General features: G+C 44.4%; 1 protein-coding gene across 1 annotated transcript; it reads right to left on the bottom strand.

Annotated features, from left to right (window-relative positions):
* Positions 1-4538: 4538 nt before the first annotated feature.
* On the bottom strand, positions 4539-15595 carry LOC106552985 (fetuin-B). The gene is made up of 7 exons (XM_087725159.1): positions 15313-15595; positions 10150-10257; positions 8907-8994; positions 7928-8094; positions 6514-6627; positions 5206-5295; positions 4539-4937 (listed from the first exon to the last, which is right to left on the bottom strand). The coding sequence occupies exons 1-7, from the start codon at positions 15517-15519 to the stop codon at positions 4683-4685; spliced, it is 1029 nt and encodes a 342-aa protein (XP_087581285.1). The 5' UTR covers positions 15520-15595; the 3' UTR covers positions 4539-4682.
* Between the last annotated feature and the right edge of the window lie 6825 nt (positions 15596-22420).

Raw genomic sequence — 22420 nt, 5'->3', positions numbered from 1 at the left:
TGGAATACAGAAAGAGGAATTAAATGGAGAGGAAATCTATTTCAAAGGTCAAGATATAGAAGAAGATAAAATTAAAGAACCTATGGCGTTAAAGAAAGAAATTCCACTAGCAAAAGTTTTGATAACACTGCTGACAATCAAAGACAAAATGAGTAAGGAAACAGAAAGAGGGCATCAAGATTATATGAGAGATCTTATAAGCAAGGAGTTGCTAAGAGGAGTCCATACAAAGCTGATCAAGAAGATGACTAGAGGATTGGTACCACAAATGGCAGAAGATATGAGATTGTTTTGTTATTGTAAGATACAGGTTGATAGATGGAAGAATATAACTTAAAACTAGTTAGACTTAGTGAAATTTAGTGATAATAGATATAGTGAAAGAAATAATTGATAATGATAATAATGTATACAATGTGTAGTGTTATGATAAGTAATAATTGGATATGAATATTGAATGGTACCCATGAAAGGAAGATTAGAAATTCTTTTGGATTGTATACAAAAGTTAATAAAAAAGAATTAAGTTAGATACAGTTAAGTTTTGATTATTAGGGGGAAATGTTATGATACAGGATATAGTCAAATAAAGGAGGGATAATGATGACAACATTATATATATATATATATATATATATATATATATATATATATATATATATATATATATATATGTATGAGTATAATATAAGGAAACTAGATGAAAATTGCCAACAGTGATTTAGAAAGGAGGATTAGAGAAGTTTGTTATTAAATATTATGGATGTTTAGCTAGAATAGGACATAAGGATTCAGTGTTATTGGAGGATTTTAGAAATATTTAATGAAATGCCACTATGTGCTTATGTATTAAATCGGTATATTTTATGATGAAGGATATTTAAATAATTATAGTCAAATAAAAATGGAGGTATAAGGGTAACATCTATAAATATTTGAGTTAAAATACTTGAGTTAATATGAATGATGCTTGATGACTGTGGAAGAGATGCACGGAAGCCTTTTGTAACCAACTGATACACTTTCTACAGTATGTAAAGAAGGAAGATTTTACGTGTGGTGTTTGTTTTGAAAATAAAAAATGCATTCTATTTAAAAAACAATCTTGTGAAAAAAACAGTCGTAAGTCACTCCTTTTTCAGGGCTGTTGTAACTTTGAACAGTCACTAAACGAAAAGCAGCTGCACATGAGGATCAGCAACGTGAAACAGGGCGAAACGGAGCCTTCTTTGCAATGCTTATTGGTTAGATCGAGCGCCACCCCCTCATCCCCCTCTCTTCCTGCCCTGTTGCAATCTTCAGGGACTATCATGCCTTGGCTTGATGCACGCCACGATAAACAGAGTGCCGACGTGGTCTGCGCAACTACAGATCCTTCGGATATAAAGAGTAAATTCCAGAAGTTCAAAGGGATATTTGTTTTGTTGTAGGTCTGGTGTTAGGAAATAGACTAGCAATTTCACGGGACATGCAACGGACAGATTCTCTGATATCAGAAAGTACAGATGTTATGTAGTTAGCTGCAAAGTGCATGCACTCACGCACGCACACATACATGCCTCTTTCCATTTCTCTATTTTCCTAGTTTGTTAGCCAGTATAGTCAGTTAGTGGGGCTCAGGGGACGGTATTCGATTTTCTTCATTACCGGTTTGGTATTGGGAGAACACAAAGGTAAGTCATCTGTGCACCAAGTTTGTTTGAAATTGTTTGAAGCGTTCCAAGAGTTATGCTGGAACAAATATACCGTACATACATTGATACAATACAATGCAATAGCAGAGTTGGAAGGGACCTTGGAGGTCTTCTAGTCCAACCTCCTGCCTAGGCAGGAAACCCTATACCATTTCAGACAAATGGCTATCCAACATCTTCTTAAAGACTTCCAGTGTTGGGGCATTCACAACTTCTGGAGGAAACTTCTGTTCCACTGATTCATTGTTCTCTCAGTCAGGAAATTTCTCCTCAATTCTAAGTTGCTTCTCTCCTTGATTAGTTTCCACCCATTGCTTCTTGTTCTACACTCAGGTGCCTTGGAGAATAGTTTGACTCCCTCTTCTTGGTGGCAACCCTTGAGATATTGGAAGACTGCTATCATGTCTCCCCTGGTCCTTCTTTTCATTAAACTACCCAGTTCCTGCAACCGTTCTTCATATGTTTTAGCCTCCAGTCCCTTAATCATCTTGGTTGCTCTTCTCTGCACTCTTTCTGGAGTCTCCACATCTTTTCTACATCGTGGCAACCAAAACTAGATGCAGGATTCCAAGTGTGGCCTTACCAAGGCATTATAAAGTGGTATTAACACTTCACGTGATCTTGATTCGATCCCTCTGTTTATGCAGCCTAGAACTGTGTTGGCTTTTTTGGCAGCTGCTGCACACGGCTGGCTCCTATTTAAATGGTTGTCCACTAGGACTCCATGATCCCTTTCACAGTTACTACTATCGAGCAAGGAACCACCTATACTGTACCTGTGCATTTCGTTTTTCTTGCCTAAATGTAGAACCTTAGTTTTTTCACCATTGAATTTCATTTTGTTAGGTAGGGCCCAATGTTCAAGTCTGTCAAAATCCTTCAGTCAACATCTGTCAACATCCTTCCTTTAGATAGATAGATAGATAGATAGATAGATAGATAGATAGATAGATAGATAGATAGATAGATAGATGTAGGTAGGTAGGTAGGTAGACAGATTGATAGGTAGGTAGGTAGGTAGGTAGGTAGGTAGGTAGATAGATAGATTGGTAGGTAGGTAGGTAGGTAGACAGATTGATAGGTAGGTAGGTAGGTAGGTAGGTAGGTAGGTAGATAGATAGATAGATAGATAGATAGATAGATAGATAGATAGATAGATAGATAGATAGATAGATTGATTCTCAAGTCCTGAGTAGAAGTGGATTCCTACTGGTTCAGATTGGTTCGGCCGAACCAATAGTGATTTGCCAGCCTTGGTCGACTCAGGCCTGCCACAGCTTTGAACTGGTTCCCCGGTTGGCACAGCATGTTCCCCCCTCATGTTCCCCCCTTCATGTTCTGCAAATGCACAGACCTATTTATGGGCAACAGTGCACGCACGCACATACACCGAACCGGCAGTAATGCTGGCAGCAACCCACCACTGGTCCTGAGAATGTCTATGGTGGTGGGATATACATTCAATGAATTAACGTATTACTGAAATTGCATTGGTGCATAAGATTCCAAATTTCAAAATTCCAAATTAACCTTCTTGGGAGGGTGTTTGTGGCATAGAGAACAAATGGTTGTGCAAAATCTTGGGTTTCCTTCAATACATATATTCAAGAAGAATTTAGAGGATTTCCCCCGCTGGAAGGCCTTAAATGGGATTCCTGCATCAAGCCATGAGATGGACCAGTGGTCTCATTTAGTGTATTTCAATCTTGGTTGGACGTGTGGACTTGAGTGCTCATAATTTCTCAGCCAGCATGCAAACCCTGCTCTAAATAACCTCTTAATAAATAACTTTATTTTTCTGGTTTTTTAGACATCTTATGAGAAGTAAAGAAATGTTTGGATTGGTATACATCAAATAACTTTGACTACCCAATTTCAAAGAGCATTTTCTCCAAGCTCTGAAACATCCGGGGGGGGGGGGGGAATCAGGTGTTGCTCCTTAGGTAAGGTAAAGGTTCCCTTTGCACATATGTGCTAGTCATTCCTGACTCTAGGGGGCGGTGCTCACCTCCGTTTCAAAGCTGAGAAGCCAGCGCTGTCCAAAGACGTCTCCGTGGTCACGTGGCTGGCATGACTAGATGCCAAAAGCACACGGAACACTGTTCCCTTCCCACCAAAGGCGGTTCCTATTTTTCTACCTGCATTTTTACGTGCTTTCGAACTCCTAGGTTGGCAGAAGCTGCGACAAGTAATGGGAGCTCACTCCGTTATGCGGCACCAGGGATTCGAATGGTCAAACAGCTGACCTTTCTGATCGACTAGCTCAGCGTCTTAGCCACGGAGCCACCGCGCCCTTACAAGAGGGAAAATACCTGGCATTCTCACAGGTTCTTCTGCCAGGCTACTTCCGCCTACTGCCAATTACCTCCACTAGACCGATAAGATCGCATAGATTAGGCCTCTTCCGAATTCCATCAGCCAGCCAGTGTAGACTGGCAACTACCCAGAGGCTGCTCCGACCCTCTGGAACGAACTCCCCGTGGAGATCCGGACCCTCACCACCCTCCAGACCTTCCGCGCCGCACTTAAAATCTGGCTATCCCGGCTGGCCTGGGGTTAAAGACTCTAACCCCTACTCGAATTGTATGACTGTTGAGTTCTTAAATGATGTAGTGCTTTTATGTTGTAAATTGTTTGTCCTTCCCCCCCCCCCTTTGAACTGTGAGCCGCCCTGAGTCCCACCATTTGTCCCACCATCCCGCCCATTTGTATGGGCGGCATACAAATAAAGTGAAACTAAAACTAAACTAAACAGGCTGTGTGTTTGTTTCAAAAGAATAAATGGAGTGGGGCGTGTGGGGGGGAGGAAAGAAAACCGATTTTGGAAATAACCACTACCAAAACTGTCATACTACCTGGGTTCTTTTATTAAATGTTTTTAATATTTCCTTCGGCAGGAAAATAGTTTCTGTTCTAGTGATTGATGAGTAAGTGAGTGAGTGAGTGAAGGACGGAAGAGAGGTGGGAAGTTTCCTCTGGATTAAGCTTTCAGTGTTGGACATCACTCTTTGTTTCAGACTGTTGTCGTGAAGGCAGATTAAGGCCAAGGATATTTACTGCAACCTCTCCTGGGCAGTCAGTTGATAGGGAAATGGCTTTGCGGTAGGGCGAAATGGTTGTTGGGGCCTCCTCTTTTATAGAAGCAACAGTGGGGCTAGAATCAAGGCTGCCCGGAGGACAATTGGTCACCACTACCTCTTCTTCCTCCTGCTTGGGTGGAGTTTCTGTGACATTAGCTGGTGGCTAATAAGACAAAAGATAAAGAAAATGAATTGCCCATATTTTATGCTTGGTTATTTTGTGAAATGTTCAAGGCAGTTGAGGTTCATAAATTCTGCTTTCTGGATGCGACAAGGGGAAACCTTCCCAGTTGCACTTCCTCGGAGGTGTGCCTTAATTACTGTCAGTCTTGCTGGGTGGATGGACAGGAAACGTGTTTAAAAAGGTAAACTAAACTCAGCCACCAAGGAATAAATATTTTCTGTGGAGGATAGCTGTCTGAGAAACTTACCAGATGCGGGAAAAACTCGCATTGTACCGTGACAAATTTTTTAAATTCTAGTCGGCTGTTGATCACGGAGCCTTTGCATAGCCCTGAATCCTAGAGCAAAAGAGAAAGTTTGCATCAACAAAATTTTTTAACCTGCTCAGAATTTTGAATATGCGGTGGGATTGCAGTGGATGTGGTTGATGAGATGTTCTCCATCAAAGGGCCTTCTCCATTACTCCCTGTGGTTGACAAGCCTTTTCTCCTCCCCAGAATGACAGTTTCTGTGGTCCCATTAGAGAGGATGGAGCCTCCATGGGAAAGCTGAATTCTTGTGCTATGCTTCTTAGAATTTTAAATTCTTTCTTTTCACAGTCATCTAACCATTCTGTGGATTTCTTGAAGCACATTTTCCAAAGGAGGAAATGCGTTTTGGTGTTCCGGGTATTAATTTGGTATTTTAATGATTATATTCCTATAATTATATTCATAGAATTTATGAAACAAAACGAAGAGAAGGGCTGAATTCCCGCAGATTATCGCATTCCATTTTAGTCCAGTCTAAATGTTCTATTTATATTTATAAAGGGACATGGTGGCTCAGTGGCTAAGAGGCTGAGCATGTCAATTGAAAGGTCAGCAGTTTGGCGGTTCTAATCCCTACTGCCATGTAACGGAGTGAGCTTCCGTTACTTGTCCCAGCTTCTGCCAACCTAGCAGTTCGAAAGCACATAAAAATGCAAGTGGAAAAATAGGGACCACCTTTGGTGGGAAGGTAACAGCGTTCTGTGCGCCTTTGCCGTTTAGTCATGCTGGCCACATGACCACGGAGACGTCTTTGGACAGCTGGCTCTTCGGCTTTGAAATTGAATCAACACTGCCCCCTATAGTTCGGAATGACTAACATCAGAGGTGGCATCCAGCAGGTTCTGACCAGTTCTGGAGAACCGGTAGTGGAAATTTTGAGTAGTTTGGAGAACTGGTAAGTATCACCTCTGACTGGCCCCGCCCCCATCTATTCTCTGCCTTCCACAGTCCCAGCTGATCAGGAGGGAATGGAGATTTTACAGTATCCTTCCCCTGCCAGGTCCACCAAGCCATGCTACGACCCACCAAGCCACATCCATAGAACCGGTAGTAAAACAATTTGAATCCCACCACTGACTAGCACAAATGTGCGAGGGGAACCCATTTCTGGCAAATGTAAATGTTCTATAAATGCAGTCATTGGGTCTGGCAGACATTGATGAATAAAGAACACAATATGAGCAGTTAAACTTTGATTCTTCAGAAGACATGAGCTAGGTTTTATGCAAGATTGTGAATACTTACTGCAGTTTCATCTGGGAGCAGAGGGCATTTAGAGATGTCAGACACAGGTGGACTTTTGCGACAGGAAGTCTCCTGGATGATGTATTCCACAAAGTTGGATTCGCCAACAACCCACTGTAGAAAGTCATAAACAGTTAGAATGGGTCACATTCTCTGCAGCAGGGAAGTGCAGTCACTAGAGGCAAGGGAGGCGTGGCCTCACCAGTCATGAGGAAAAGGAAAGGATTTTAAAGATTTTTTTAAAAAACAATTAAAGCCAAGGTAGTTGCTGCCAGATTCACAGTTACTTGGAACAGTGCTTTGTGTTAACCATAGGAGGAGGCCAGAGAACTAGGGGCCTCTTTTGCATAAGGAATTTTTCGCCTTTTAAGAGTTAAGCAAGGGTTAACAAGCAAAAAATTCCTTATGCAAATGAGGCACGTATTCTCTCGCCTCCTGTAGAGGGCATTTTTAGAGGCTTTTTAGAGTTCTCTGGAGCAACTAGCTCAGTCTGACAGAGCTCTGGCCTTTCATGAGGGGAGGGCAGGGCAGGGCAGGGAGAAGCAGAGTTGAAATCATCTCTGAAATAGCTGGAAAGGTTCGTGTGTGGGGAGGGGGGTGGAATTCAAAAAGTTTGATTGGAAGGCAGCAGGGGAAGTGGGGGTATGGCAGAGGAGCTGCTTTCAAGCCTTTGGAAAATATATCCAATCCAACTTCTGTGTTTGTGTTTGAGAGTGAGTGAATGAGAGAGGGATCGAAGTTCTCTGTGTGCGTGTTGTCTGTTTGAGAGAGGAGGGAGGGAGGGAGAGAGGGAGGGAGGAAGGAGGGGGAGGGAGAAGAAAAAGAATGGGAAAACTTATTTTGCAAGGGGGAAAAATGCTGTCACTTTAAATCGGAACTGAGCATGCCTGGCTGTGGAATTCTGGGAGTTGAAGTCCACAAGTCTAAAAAGTGCCTCACCAGGCCTAAAGCTGACCGCACGTCACTGAGTCTTCAGGGAATGTTCCTCATAAACTTTAATAACTTGAAGCCCTCCAGTATGTCCCTAGGATTCTTAGTACTACTAGGAGAACTGGTAGAATATTATCAAATGCTATCAATAAGGGGACACTAAAATATTCAGTAAGCAAATTGAAAGTAATATTGTAGAAAAATCAGAATCAAACCCATGTGGGAAATTGGATGTTTCCAGGAGGATCACTGGCAAATAAAAATTAAAATCTTTTTAAAATCAGATTTCTGCAGACTTTGATAACCTGTCTCTACATTTTCTTTGGCAACAGTGTAGAAATCAGCTGCCCTCTTCTGGAATTATTTCTGTTATTACTTTCAGTTTCTACATTTCCCATCAACCCTGTTCTTTACAGCACTTTCTATACAAATCAAGGATACGACATCAACTTTCTTGATCAAAAGTACTCCGTTTCAGTTTTACCTGTGAACTTGCTTTGGTGACCTCATGAACGTCAAAATAATGATAGTGGTTATTTTCAGCATTGAATTTGGCCAGGCTTTCTCTAGCTGCAGCCTGAAATCTCTCTTCAGAAGGATTTCCGCCTACTGGACAGTCGGGGCAAATGCTTGAAATAGCAGAACGAGGAACTTTAAAAAAAATAATCAAAGAAGTATTATTTAAAATGGTGAGATGATACATTTGAATTGGAGCTTGTACATTTAAATGAAGCAAAATACAGAACCGTTTTCAGCCTGAAAATAAATGATCTCACTCAAATGTGCATCTAGTCAGGTTGATGGTTGATGATGAGTTTTTATTTTATTTTAATTTTATAGTACAAACCCTGCATGGAAATGCAGGCGTAGTTAGTAGAAAATAATATCTTATAGTTGTAAAAATGCTGGGGAAAAAGTGTGCGAAAAATATATAAATTTGCAACAACATTTACAGAAAAGGAAATTCGGCCAAACTGCATCTATGGTTGAAAAATAGAGCAAACTGAAATTACAAAGGCAGCCTAAGATACCTGGAACAATGGAACAAGGCTTTAAAATTTAATGTTGGGGCTTCTGAATCTATTTTTTAAACTTCGTTGGGGACAGCGGTGGGTTGCTCCGAACTGGGCTGAACCGGTAGTGGAATTCAGGCCTGGGTCGCAGAACCAACAGCGACCCAGACCTGCCAGACCCCCAAACCAGTTCCCTAGCCACTGCTGGGCCACTTCCATTTTAGTTTTTAATGACTGCGCATGCACAGTCCACTGTAAATTGTTCTGTGAATTCATGAAAAACAATTTACATTGAACAGTGCAAGTTTGTGCAGCGCGGGCGTTGCGAACCCGTAGTAAAACCGGCAGTAACCCACCCCTGGTTGGGGATATTTTGCAATTGCAAAATGCACGTGCTCTGGATAGTTATTTTTGGCAAGCCTCCATGCAGCGAACATGATAAATACGTACGAGTGTGTAAACTGCAGTCACTTTTGTATAAGGTGGAATCATTCGTTACCCTGTTGAATTTCATTATTATTTCGCAAGTGCCAAAGACCTGGAACAAAAGGAAACAGTGTGTTAGTGCTACCCATTTCTTTTATCAATGATTCCATGACACATAATCAAAAGCTGGATCTTTCCCACATCTTAGGCTCAGGTTTACTTTCCTTCCATAATGTTTTCCACATCTCTGCAGCGCCTACATTTTTTTTAACCCCACCGTCTGTTTTATTGCACTGCAGAATGCATTAGGAGTTACTAGGAAGAGCTCATTCATGCATCACAGATGATCGATCCAGCAGACATGATCTCAATTCCACCTGATCTACTTCCTGCTTTAGACCAAACCTGAAAGGTCAAAGGCCAAAAGTACTCTCTCAGAAGATTAGTACACTTTTAGGAGGCTTCAGAGAAAGAGACGGAAAAGAGAATGCTAAATTAAGAGATTGAAGGTGGTGTGAATGTTTTGTTTGACAAAGGACTGGAGGGGAAGGGGGCAAGGATCACTTGGGTACCCAAAAGGGGGACATTTAGAAGAAGGCCAAGAACTGGTTCCTTTCCTTTCATTGTGTAGACATGGAAGAACCCATTCAAGTTGCAGGAGTGGATTGAATATTAGGAAATCTTTCCCAGATGTAAGAGCCATGGCTGGCCAAGAGAAAGTATGAGCTATGTCTTGAATTCCTGCAAGGAACTGTGGGGGTTGAGTTTGATTCATGTATGCAATCCCATTGACTTGATAGGGCACCTCAGTGCAGGGAATTATGATAGCAATAGCAATAGCAGTTAGACTTATATACCACTTCATAGGGCTTTCAGCCCTCCCTAAGCGGTTTACAGAGTCAGCATATTGCCCCCAACAACAATCTGGATCCTCATTTTACCCATCTCGGAAGGATGGAAAGCTGAGTTAACCCTGAGCCAGTGAGATTTGAACAGCTGAACTGCAGAACTGCAGTCAGCTGAAGTAGCCTGCAGTGTTGCGTTTAACCACTGCGCCACCTCGGCTCTTGATGAACACAGAGATGCCAAGGAACAAGTGGCAAGATGGGAGAAGTGGTGAAGGCTATTGTGAAGAGAAGGTTTGTTGCTACACGGCAAGCGGGTGGAGTTACTCCCTCAGCCACCTTTGAAAACCTAGATTCAAACCCCAGATTTGATGTCTTTCTAAACCCCATTGGGGGTTCTTTAAATTAGATCAATTACTTACTGTCTCATGTGGGCTTCTAAATTCGCATTCTTTCCAGGGTTTCCTGCTCCGCACATGGCACTTGGTTTCCAGCACATCCAAAATAAGATCGAAAGCGGACTCATCATCCTATTATGGACAAAGGAAAACTGTTAAAAAAGCAAGTGAGGTTGTTAATGAACTTGAGCACGTTAGATGAAAATGAATTAACTTTCAAATCAAAATTCAGAAAAAGACAGGACATCATCTGATTTTCACTTGATGTCAAGAAACCTACTCCATTCTCAGATAAATCCAGAAACTTCCTTGAACTGGGCAAGGATGCCCAATTAATTTAAATTTTATGCAGCCCATCTTGCTTTTGAAGTAATGCAGGCATAGTTGTTTTTGTCTTGTGATGCCAAGACTAATATCTTTTCCAGCTACTTGACAATATTGCGCACATGCCAAAAAGGTTCGCAGCTCTGGTGGGATACTGCAAGGCTGCTCCTTAGTCTCCGATGAACGGGGGCAGAGCACCTGCAGTTATTAGATGAATCTCTCAATATTTTAATGCTCTATGGATCACTGCATCTTCAATGCATCTTGGGAAAACTGGTTCAACTCTTTTCTTCCTTGTTTAAATTTACCTCCCTGCATTTACAATCACCTACTTCTTTGAGAACTTCAAATGACAAGAGACCAGTTCTGTTGGGGACTTAGGCAGCAAAAGACGGTAGCATATTGGAACTTTGTATGCCAAGAAAGTTAAAGGGAACTTGTCGTGCCCCCGTCGGAGTCTGAATCTGCGGTGGAAGATGAGCTGGAACAAAGAAAGACTAGCCTGTGTCCACAGAACCATGGGTTACTCCAGATGGTTTGTTACATGCGTCAAAACATTTATTTTTAATCCTAGCAATGGTGAATATATTATCACGAAACCTGATCTCAAATCATTAATTTAGAATGCCTTGGACAGTTAGTACCCTGTCCTATTTTTAAAAAGAGGGTGGAACTGACCAGCGATAACAAGAACTGCCACAAAATACATATTAGTTGCTTGACTCAGTCTAATGGTAAAGCTGGCCCTACTTTGAGTATGTCTTTTATAGCAATAGCAATAGCAATAGCAATAGCAGTAGACTTATATACCGCTTCATAGGCCTTTCAGGCCTCTCTAAGCGGTTTACAGAGAGTCAGCATATTGCCCCCAACAATCTGGGTCCTCATTTTACCCACCTCGGAAGGATGGAAGGCTGAGTCAACCCTGAGCCGGTGAGATTTGAACCGCTGACCTGCTGATCTAGCAGTAGCCTGCAGTGCTGCATTTAACCACTGTGCCACCTTGGCTCTTTTATTAGGCCTATCAAATGTAGGCTACATCACTTGGGTGCCATCAAATGATTTTGTAGGTTATTTTCCTGCTGAAATACACTGGTGCTACCATGATTGGAAAGCAGTATGCCTGGTGCTCAGTGGAAAGAAAAAAAAAAGAAAAATCAAGAGAAGGAACAGATCTTTACTGGACACCCGCAGTACCTTTCGAACATACTTCCCCAGTTTGCTGAACTTTCGGGCTCTCTACTACACCAACATTTATTGAACCAACATTTATTGAACCAACATTATCCTAGGGGAGATGATTTGGGCGTCTGTAGAGACTGGCTGTTTTGTGTGACTGACTACAATTGCCACGACTACAACTTCTCCAGACTCCCTCCTCCGCCCTCCTCCCCCCGTGACTTAGCCTTGGTGTTCACACTATCATTGTCTGCTGCAGAGCCATCTGCTGAGAACCATTTGGCTCTCCCTGAACTCGTAATTTAACAACTGCACGATTTTTAATTCTTTTTACTTTCTCTCTTTTTTCTCCCTCTTCTTTCAGTCTTAGTATGGGATATGCATGTGATATGTATGTAGTTGAATGACTGGTCCCACTTTTTATTGCTATTACTGCTGTATTTTTGTGTTTTTAATTATTACGTGGGGACTGCTTGGGTGAGTGAATGAGTATGTTTGATTCGGAGGACCTGCCGGGGAATGCGGGGGTCACTGGGGTGGTTGGGGGGACCATGGACACAGGAGTGGGCCGGAGCATTACGGTCGTAACGGGGAGGGGCAGATATGGCGGGGACTTTAGGGCTGGCCATTACCGGGGAAGGAGGGCTCGCTACGTCACAGAGATCCCTCCTTCCGGCCCTATGAGTCCCACTCCGAGGCCAGATGGTGCGAGTAATCAGGACCCTGGTCTCAGGCTGTTGTTGCTAAATGCCAGGTCTGTAGTAGTTCACAAGGCTCCCCTCGTCCGGGACTTAATTTTAGATGAGAGGGCAGACCTGGCATGTATTACTGAAACCTGGCTGGGCCCGGAGGGAGGAGTCCCCCTCGTAGAGCTGTGCCCAGAAGGATTTCTGGTGCTTCATCAGCCGAGAGCCCAGTGAAGGTGTGGGGGTGTGGCTATTGTTATCCGGGAGTCTCTAGCACCTCGTAGGATCCCTGCTCCGGAGCTTGTCGGGTGTGAGTCCCTACTGGTGAAGTTGGACCTCAAGGGTCAAGTGGGTTTGCTGTTAACGTACCTGCCTCCCAACAGCGTTGCAGCAGCCCTCCCCTCGCTCCTCGAGTCGGTAGCCGAGCTAGCAATTGAGTTCCCCAGGCTTATGGTCCTGGGGGATTTCAATTTGCCTTCGCTCGGTGAACACTCTGATGGGGGCACAGGAGTTCATGGCTTCCATGACAGCCATGGGCTTCACTCAAGTAATTCGGGGCCCAACCCACTCAGCGGGTCACACGCTCGACCTCGTATTCCTCTCGGAGCAGTGGACTTGTGATCTTGGTCTGAGGGGTAATGAGATCATACCCCTGTCGTGGTCAGACCACTGCCTACTGAGGCTTGACTTTCGGAGACCAAACCCCCACTATAGGGAGGAGGAACCAACCAGGTGGTTCCGCCCCAGGCGACTTATGGACCCCTTGAGGTTCCAGATGGAGCTTGGGGTTATTCCTGATACCCTCGCCCACAGTCCGGTGGAGACTCTGGTTGCTGCCTGGAACTCGGCGGCATCGGAGTCTCTTGACCGGATTGCGCCACTACGGCCACTCCGAGGTAGTGGATCCCGGAGGCCTCCTTGGTTTACCGAGGAGCTCCGGGAGAGGAAACGCCAAAGGAGACGCCTAGAGCACCTGTGGAGGTCCGATAGATCCGAATCGAACCAAGCACTTTTAACAATCTGCACCAAGGAATACATCAGGGCACTTAGGGCAACAAAAAGAGCATATATTGCCTCCTTGGTTGCGTCCGCCGAGTCCCGTCCAGCCGCCCTGTTTAGGATAACCCGCTCCCTCTTAAATAAGAGGGCTACGGGGGACCCCTTGCAGGGTAGGGCTGAAGACTATGCCCAGTTCTTGGCGGACAAAGTTGCTCGGTTTCGGTTGGATCTGGACTCCACCTTTGCAGATCCAGCGGAGGCACGAGTGGACGACCTGGTAGACCATCGCTGGGTTGAGTTTCAGGATGTTACCCCCGGGGACGTGGACAAGGCCATGAGGGCTGTGAGTGCCTCCACCTGTGTACTGGACCCGTGCCCCTCCTGGATGGTTGCCAACAGCAGAGAGGTGACACGGGGCTGGATCCAGGCGGTTGTTACCGCTTCCCTTCGGGAGGGACTCTTCTCCTCCGCACTTAAATCGGTGGTGGTGAGACCCCTCCTGAAGAAACCATCTCTGGATCCAGCCGTGCTTAACAATTACCGTCCAGTCTCCAACCTCCCCTTTGTAGGGAAGGTTGTTGAGAAGGTGGTGGCCTCCCAGCTTCAGCGGACCTTGGAGGAAGCTAGTTACCTTGACCCATTCTAGTCTGGCTTCAGGCCTGGTTACAGCACAGAAACCACTTTGGTCGCATTGACCGATGACCTCTGGAGAGCCAGGGATGGAGGCCATACCTCCATCCTGGTTCTCCTTGACCTCTCGGCGGCTTTCGATACCATCGACCATGGTATCCTTCTGCGACGACTGCGAGAGGTGGGGGTGGGAGGCACTGTTTTGCAGTGGTTCGCCTCCTACCTCTCGGGCAGGTCGCAGTCGGTGTTAGTTGGAGGGCAGAGATCGACCCCTAGGCCCCTAACATATGGGGTGCCACAGGGTTCGGTCTTATCCCCCCTACTATTCAACATCTACATGAAACCGCTGGGTGAGATCATTCGGAGGCACGGGATAAGATACCATCAATACGCGGATGATACCCAGTTGTATCTGTCCGCCCCGTGCCAACTCAATGAAGCGGTGGACGTGATGAACCGGGGCCTTGAAGCCGTTAGGGACTGGATGAGGGCTAACAAACAAAATAAGACAGAGTGGCTTTTGTGTTTCCCTCCCAATAATTTGGCAAGTGTTCCATCACTCAGGCTGGGGGGTCAAACACTATACCCCTCAGACAGGGTTCGCAACTTGGGAGTCCTCCTGGACCCACAGCTGACCTTTGATCACCACCTGTTGGCTGTGACCAGGGGGGCATTTGCCCAGGTTCGCCTGGTGCACCAGTTGTGACCCTTCCTGAACCGGGAGGCTCTCACAACAGTCACTCATGCCCTTGTGACCTCTAGGCTGGAATACTGCAACGTGCTCTACATGGGGCTGCCCTTGAAGAGCATCTGGCGTCTTCAGCTAGTCCAGAAAGCGGCCGCGCGAGCGATTGTGGGTGCACCTCGTTTCACCCACATAACACCTATCCTCCGCGAGCTGCGCTGGCTACCTGTTGACCTCCGGGTGTGCTTCAAGGTGCTACTTACCACCCATAAAGCCCTTCATGGTAGTGGATCTGGGTACTTGAGAGACCGCCTCCTGCCAATCACCTCCTCGCGACCAATTAGATCACATAGATTAGGCCTCCTCCGAATTCCATCTGCCAGTCAGTGTCAACTGGCAACTACACGGAGGAGAGCCTTCTCGGTAGTAGCTCCGGCCCTTTGGAACGATCTCCCCGTGGAGATCCGTACCCTCACCACCCTCCAGACCTTCTGCACAGCCCTTAAAATCTGGCTATCCCATCAGGCCTGGGGTTAAGATTGTAATCCATCCCCACCTGAATGATGAATGTTGTGCTCTATTTTAATTATGTATTGTTCTTGTGTCATTGTTTGTATTCCCTTCCCCATGAAAAGGGCGGCCTATAAATAAACTTTCCAATTCCAATTCCAATTCCAATCTTACCTGAATAGTTTCTAGGACATCAAAAATGCGATGGAGACCAAGAACGTAACCTTCTTTCCGATTTTCATTGATCTTGTTGAGGGCCACTTCTGCAGCAATCCTTACCCCCAAAGAGTTGCATGATGGGGAAAGGAAGAGAGGAAGAGGAACGGAAACCACTGCATAAAACAGTTGTATCCCAATTAAGAATGAAATTAAAAGGGCCATTTTGTGGAATCAAAGAAGACAGCAACGAGAGCTAAGCTGAGAGAGCCAGGTCCTGATAGAGCTTTGTCTATCTATCTATATACTGTGAAACCAATAGCTAATATTTGTTCTTCCACTGCATGGTGTCCCTCACCTTTAAGCTTCAACCTCTGAGGCAATGATGAGAAGTGTATACTTTGGCAAGTTAATTCTTACCAATGGTCATATCCTTGAGTTTAAGCCAGTTTTGCTATGCTTTTCTTTCTTCTTTCCTTCTTTCTTCCCTCCCTCCCTTGACAAACAACGGATCCAATAGAGTTGACTATCACTAAACTGCAAATTTTTCCAATACCCATGTTACATGGACATATGCAACCAAGTTGTGATCATTAATCATAATTAGTTGAGCCCTGTCCAGCATAGCCACAGAGGATCAGATAAAATGGGTTTTGTTGAGGAAAAAAGGGGGAAAGAACTAGTGTTGCTCAAATTCTAAAAAAATATATTAGACATTAACTTCCACTTTATATCTAAATTGACTCACTTATGTTTCATCAAGAGTTGTTTATTTAAATTTATTGGTTGCTCTACTGAAGTGTACTCGGCATGAATTCTATTCTATTCTATTCTATTCTATTCTATTCTATTCTATTCTATTCTATTCTATTCCATTCCATTCCATTCCATTCCATTCTAACGATGCTCACAATGCCAGAAATTTTGCAGCTAACAATATCCATAATATCAAGCATTTGTTAACTAATGACATCCATAGGAACCTTTCATGGCTAGTCACACTCACCATTTTATTGCAAACATATTAGCCATTTTCTGAATATCCACACTCTAAACCTTACTCTAGGCAATAAGGCCAGAGTATCAGACAATTTCTAACTTACCACATCAGTTTATATGCTGTCAGTGTTGGCTATCAACTAACATGATATCAAGCTGAATGACTGGCACAGCATTGAGTCCAGGTCTATCATAATGCTCTGAATTAATGCAAATACCAGATAATTATTTGATTTGGATTTGGGTTTATTCGATTTGTATGTCGCCCTATTCCCATAGGGACTCAGGGCGGCTGAACAAAAGCCAAGGGGAGGGGAGAACAATACAGAAAAGTAAGACAAAAGCAAAACAGGACAATACAAACAATTTAAAAAACACAACAAGCACAGCCAATTCGAGTAGGGGTGGAACTCAACAACCCCAGGCCTGCTGGGACAGCCAGGTCTTAATGGCTATACGGAAGGCCTGAAGGGTAGCGAGGGTCCGAATCTCCCGCCGGAACAGCCACAGAAAAGGCCCTCCTCCGGGTGGTTGACAGCCGGCACTGGCCGGTAGATGGAATTCGGAGGAGGCCTACTCTGTGGGATCTAGTGGGTCTATGGGAGGTAATTGGCAGAATTTGATTTCGTTGTGTGATCATGTTGGAAACGCTTGTTCTTTTAAAAATGTGCGAGCTATTTTTTGGTTTAAATGCCACTTTTGGGAAACAAATAATTAACTTGGAGAGCTCATTAGAGTACTTGAGTGGTTTTATTTTAAAGTGTGCTTAATTTTAAATTATAAAGAGGAACATAAGCTCTTTGTATGAGGGACCTAGAATTTATTCTTTTCCACCAGTTTGTGAGGGGGAGAAAACAATAGATGCAAAAACAAGAAACAGAAGCATTCAAAACAGAAGAAGTAAAGATAAGATGAACTAAAGTAATAAGTTAGAAGGATGCTAGATAACTAAGCCACGTAGACATAAACTTTAGAAATGAAATTACAGAATATAGAGACTTCCGAGTTGGGAAGGTTAGCCATTGTTAATACTGGTGGGTGGGGGTGGGGGGTTCTCATGCAGCCAATATGCCTCCTGGTGGTGTGGACCTTGTTGTCCCTCCTGGAAGGCTACACTTTTGCAGAAGGCCAAAGGATTGGAGGCTTCCCTCAGCTCTGAGGGCAAGTTGTTCCAGAATGTAGTGGTAGTGGCAGAGAAGTCCCTCTTCCTTGACCCCACTTGTCAAAACCCTTTGACCGATGGAGTCTGTACTACACTTTCCCTTCCTGAACGAGTGGGACAGGTTGATGTGATGGGGCAAAGCCAGTTCTGTAGGTTGCCTGCAGAGGTGGGTTCCTACCAGTTCGCACCTCTTCGGTAGAACCGGTTCGTCAAATCTACCGAACCGGTTAGAAGAGGTTCCATCAGTGGTGCGCGCACAATGCTACTGCACATGTGCAGAAGAGCCTGGACGCATGGGCAGAGCCTCTGATTGCCCAATTCTGCCTGAACTGGCAGAAACCCACCTCTGAAATGGTTGTCTGAATAAAACCAGCAGCATCTGGGGGGGGAGGCCAAAATCTATAGGGCAGATGATATAAGATAGCCATCAAAATCTACCATCCTGCAGGCGTTGATCTTCCCCCAGAGATCCTAATGGCAATACTCCACAAATGAGGGGGCTCGCACAGCACACAAAAAAGCATGGAATATGGTCTCAACATTCAACATATTAAGCCAGAGAGAAGCAAGTCACACTTAGGTGAGTATGTGAACTTAGTTATTCCCTTGGTGGTCTCATGTGTGAATTCACTGGTGTGCAAGTGTTTTGGGCCACTGAACTGAAAGGAATTTAATCTGGTCTCTCCCCATTTGCAGCAGGGATGAGAAACCTTCATTTCTTTTAAAAACATCAGAATTCAATGTACTGAGATCCGGTTCACTGACAAAAGGGCGAACGACAAAAGCGCACCCGACTAAACCGTGGTGACAAAACCGCGAGTTCTAAAGCACGCCGACAACAGCGTGCCGACAGAAGCGCGCTGTAAACTTAACCCTAACCCTAACCCTAACCCTAACCCTTACCTTAACTTAAATCACACTTCTGTTGGCGCGCTGTTGTCACCGTGTTGATGACCTCGCGTTGATGATGTCGTGGTTTTAGCACCGCGGTTTTGTCAGCACGCTTTTGTCGTCCGCACATTTGTCGGGTCATGCTGAGATCCACCCCTAAATTTATGCAAGGTGTCTTTTACTACCTGTCATTATCTTTACCTTTTGCAATGCTGGAGTTTCACCCTCTTTTACCCCTTGATTCAGATACGAGTCCCTCATTTTGAATCATCTTTCTCACCTATTTCCTCCATTAATCATTCATTTTCCTTCAGCAGGAATCAGGACAATTGATTTAAAACGCCAGACCTACAACAAAACAAATATCCCTTTGAACTTCTGGAATTTACTTTTTATATCTGTAGTTGCACAGACCATGTCAGCACTCTGTTTATCATGGCATGCACCCAGCCAAGGCATGCTAGTCCCTGAAGATCTACAGTATTTTTCGGAGTATAAGACGCACCTTTTTCCCCTCAAAAAAGAGGCTGAATATCTGGGTGCGTCTTATACACTGAATACAGGCACCCCCAGGAGCACTCTACAAGCCTCCTAAAGGCCATTCATGCCGCTTTTTAAAAAAGAAAAATGGGCCGGTTTTCGTGAAAACGGGCCAGTTTTGGAAGGTTTGCAAAATGCAAAAACTTTTTTTTATTTGCCTCTTCAAAACCTTGGTGCATCTTATACTCCAGTGCGTCTTATACTGCAAAATACGGTAATCAATAAGCATCCCAAAGAAGGCTCTGTTTTTTCCTGTTTCACATCCCCTCACTGTTCACTTACCTTTGCAGGCGCGCTCAGTAGCAGGCTCCGCCCACACACCCAGAGGTCATTTTAACTCTCTGCGTATACGCGAAAGGTCCTGTGCATGCGTGGAGGCGGCGCATGCAAGCGAAGTGAGCTCACGTTGCTAATGAACCAGTAACAAATACGATCAGGATTTCACCCCTGATCACAACCCAGCCAAGCAAGAGCCGAGGTGGCGCAGTGGTTAGAGTGCAGTCCTGCAGGCCACTTCAGCTGACTGCTATCTGCAGTTCGGCAGTTCAAATCTCACCGGCTCAAGGTTGATTCAGCCTTCCATCCTTCCGAGGTGGGTGAAATGAGGACCCAGGCTGTGGGGGCAATATGCTGACTCTGTAACCTGCTTAGAGAGGGCTGAAAACCCTATGAAGCGGTATATAAGTCTAACTGCTATTTCTAAGAATAAATACTAACTCAGTAGGAGGTGAAATACTCGGTAAAATTAAAATTAGTAATTAAAATCAATTTCTTTGGTTTTAATGCTTGCCAATGAATTTCCTCAAAGTGTTAATTTGAAAGACCTGGTAATGAAAAAGATGCTTTTCATGGTGTTGTAGAAGGATAAAGTATCTATGGATGTCTGGTGATTCACCACAATCATAGTCTCAGGCATTTTAAAGTGAACATATGAACCATTTTCTGATCAGTCACAACCAAGGTGTCATTTTCATGCTAATAATACACATAGTATAAACAATTATGTGTTTATCCTACCTACAATTTATAAGCATAGTTCAGCTCCTTTAATAATTTGCTAATATTAATGGTCAGCCTACCTTAAAAGGATGCTAGATAACTAAGGCATGCAGACATAAACTTTAGTAATGAAATTACAGAATAAGTTGGGAAGGTTAGCAGTTGTTAATACTGGTGAAGAGGAGGGAGGGTTTCTCATGCAGCCAATATGCCTCCTGGTGGTGGGGACACTGTTGTCCCTCCTGGAAGGCTACACTTTTGCAGAAGGCCAAAGGATTGGAGGCTTCCCTCAGCTCTGAGGGAAAGTTGTTCCAGAATGCAGCGGTAGTGGCAGAGAAGTCCCTCTTCCTTGACCCCACTTGTCAAAATCCTTTGACCGATGGAGTCTGTAATACACTTTCCCTTCCTGAACGAATGGGACAGGTTGATGTGATGGGGCAAAGCCAGTTCTGTAGGTTGCCTGGCCTTATGCCTTTAACAGAATTGGAAGGGACCTTGGAGGTCTTCTAGTCCAACCCCCTGCCTAGGCAGGAAACCCTATACCATTTCAGATAATTGGCCATCCAACATCTTCTTAAAGACTTCCAGTATTGGGGCATTCACAACTTCTGGAGGGAAGCCGTTCCACTGATTAACTGTTCTAACTGTCAGGAAATTTCTCCTCAGTTCTAAGTTGCTTCTCTCCTTGATTAGTTTCCACCCATTGCTTCTTGTCCTACCCTCAGATGACCATTGGAAAATAGCTTGACTCCCTCTTCTTTGTGGCAACCCCTGAGATATTGGAAGACTGCTATCATGTCTCCCCTAGTCCTTCTTTTCATTAAACTAGACATACCCAGTTCCTGCAACTGTTCCTCATATGTTTTAGCCTCCAGTTCCCTAATCATGTTTGTTGCTCTTCTCTGCACTTTTTCTAGAGTCTCCACATCTTTTCTACATCGTGGTGACCAAAATTGAATGTAATATTCCAAGTGTGGCCTTACCAAGGCCTTATAAAGTAGTATTAACACTTCACGTGATCTTGATTCTCTCCCTCTGTTTATGCAGCCTAGAACTGTGTTGGCTTTTTTGGCAGCTGCTGCACATGGCTGGCTCCTATTTAAATGATTATCCACTAGGACTCCAAGATCCCTCTCACCGTTACTACTATTGAGCAAGGTGCCACCTATACTGTACCTGTGCATTTTGTTTCTCTTGCCTAAATGTAGAACCTTCCTCTTTTCACCACTGAATTTCATTTTCTTAGGTAGGGCCCAATGTTCAAGTTTGTCAAGATCCTTCTGTATCTTAAGCCGGTCTTCTGGAGTGTTGGCTATTCCTGCCAGCTTGGTGTCATCTGTAAATTTGATGAGTTTCCCATTTATTCCCTCATCCAAATCATTGATGAAGATGTTGAAGATTACTGGGCCTAGTATTGCCATTATCTGAGAGACAAGGGTAGTGAAATGCCACGTTGGCCACCTGTTAACAATAAACTGTTAGCATTAAGAGATCTGGCTTGCCTCGGTCCTTCCCTCCACCCGGGTTCTCCCAGATAGAACATTGGCGACGAGGGTGGCAACGCTGAGACCCTGCTTGACAGCTCTTTAAATATGCCAGCTGTCAAGCAGGAACCAATCAGAACCGAGTATGGCACCCCCTAGTGGAACCAGGAAACTGCCATACACAACAGGTTTCCTTTTGGTTTATAATCTGACAGCTCGCATACAAAAGAGCTGTCAGGCTTCAAGTTGTTGTTCCTTGCTCAGTTCTGCTTAACAAACGTTGTTGCATCCACTCTGTCTCCGTGCTGTTACCTCAGAGTATTGGCATTAACCAGGTTTCCTGCCTGAGCAGGGGGTTGGACTAGAAGACCTCCAAGGTCCCTTCCAACTGTGCTATTGTATTTTATGGGATTTGTTCACGTGGGCATCAGCTGGGCACTTGTGTGGCCTGGTTCCCTTCTCCCATCCTAACCCCCCCCCCAAGATGGGCCACCAAGCCACAAAGGTTGGGGACTATTTTATAGGATTGGAGGAAAAATGGTTCCCTCTTCATTTTATTCTCTAGAAAAACCTACTTTATCTGATCCTCTGTATCCATTCCAGGATGGGGCTTGATTAATGATCACCACTGGATTACACAAGACTAGGGGGGGGGGCTTATTCTGCCAGGAAATGACCACAAATGAAAATCCCCCTGCTGCCAAGGTATACCTTTCTAATCTTTGTCTCACAGGTTGAAGTTTAAAGATGAGGGGTGCCATGCACTAGAAGAATAAATACCAGCTGTTGATTTCAAAGTAAATATAGAACAGAGGTGGGTTCCTACCAGTTCGCACCTATTCGGTAGAACCAGTTTGTCAAATCTACCGAACCGGTTAGAAGAGGTTCTACCAGTGGACCCGGAAAGCAGGCCACACCTACAGAAGAGATTCCAAACTTTTTTGAAACCCACCACTGGTCCTTGGATATGATTATTCTACACCATCAAGCTGATATTGATAAAACTCAGTGCCTCTGTGAAAGGTAAGGATGACTACTGCGTTTGTGGTGC

This window comes from Thamnophis sirtalis, unplaced genomic scaffold (genome assembly GCF_051295495.1).
Source record: "Thamnophis sirtalis isolate CommonGarterSnake01/CBP01778 unplaced genomic scaffold, rThaSir2_p1.2 scaffold_11, whole genome shotgun sequence".
NCBI classification, from domain to species: Eukaryota; Metazoa; Chordata; class Lepidosauria; order Squamata; family Natricidae; genus Thamnophis; species Thamnophis sirtalis.
The sequence above is the reverse complement of the archived record's forward strand: the minus strand, read 5'-3'. Positions and strand labels throughout refer to the sequence as shown.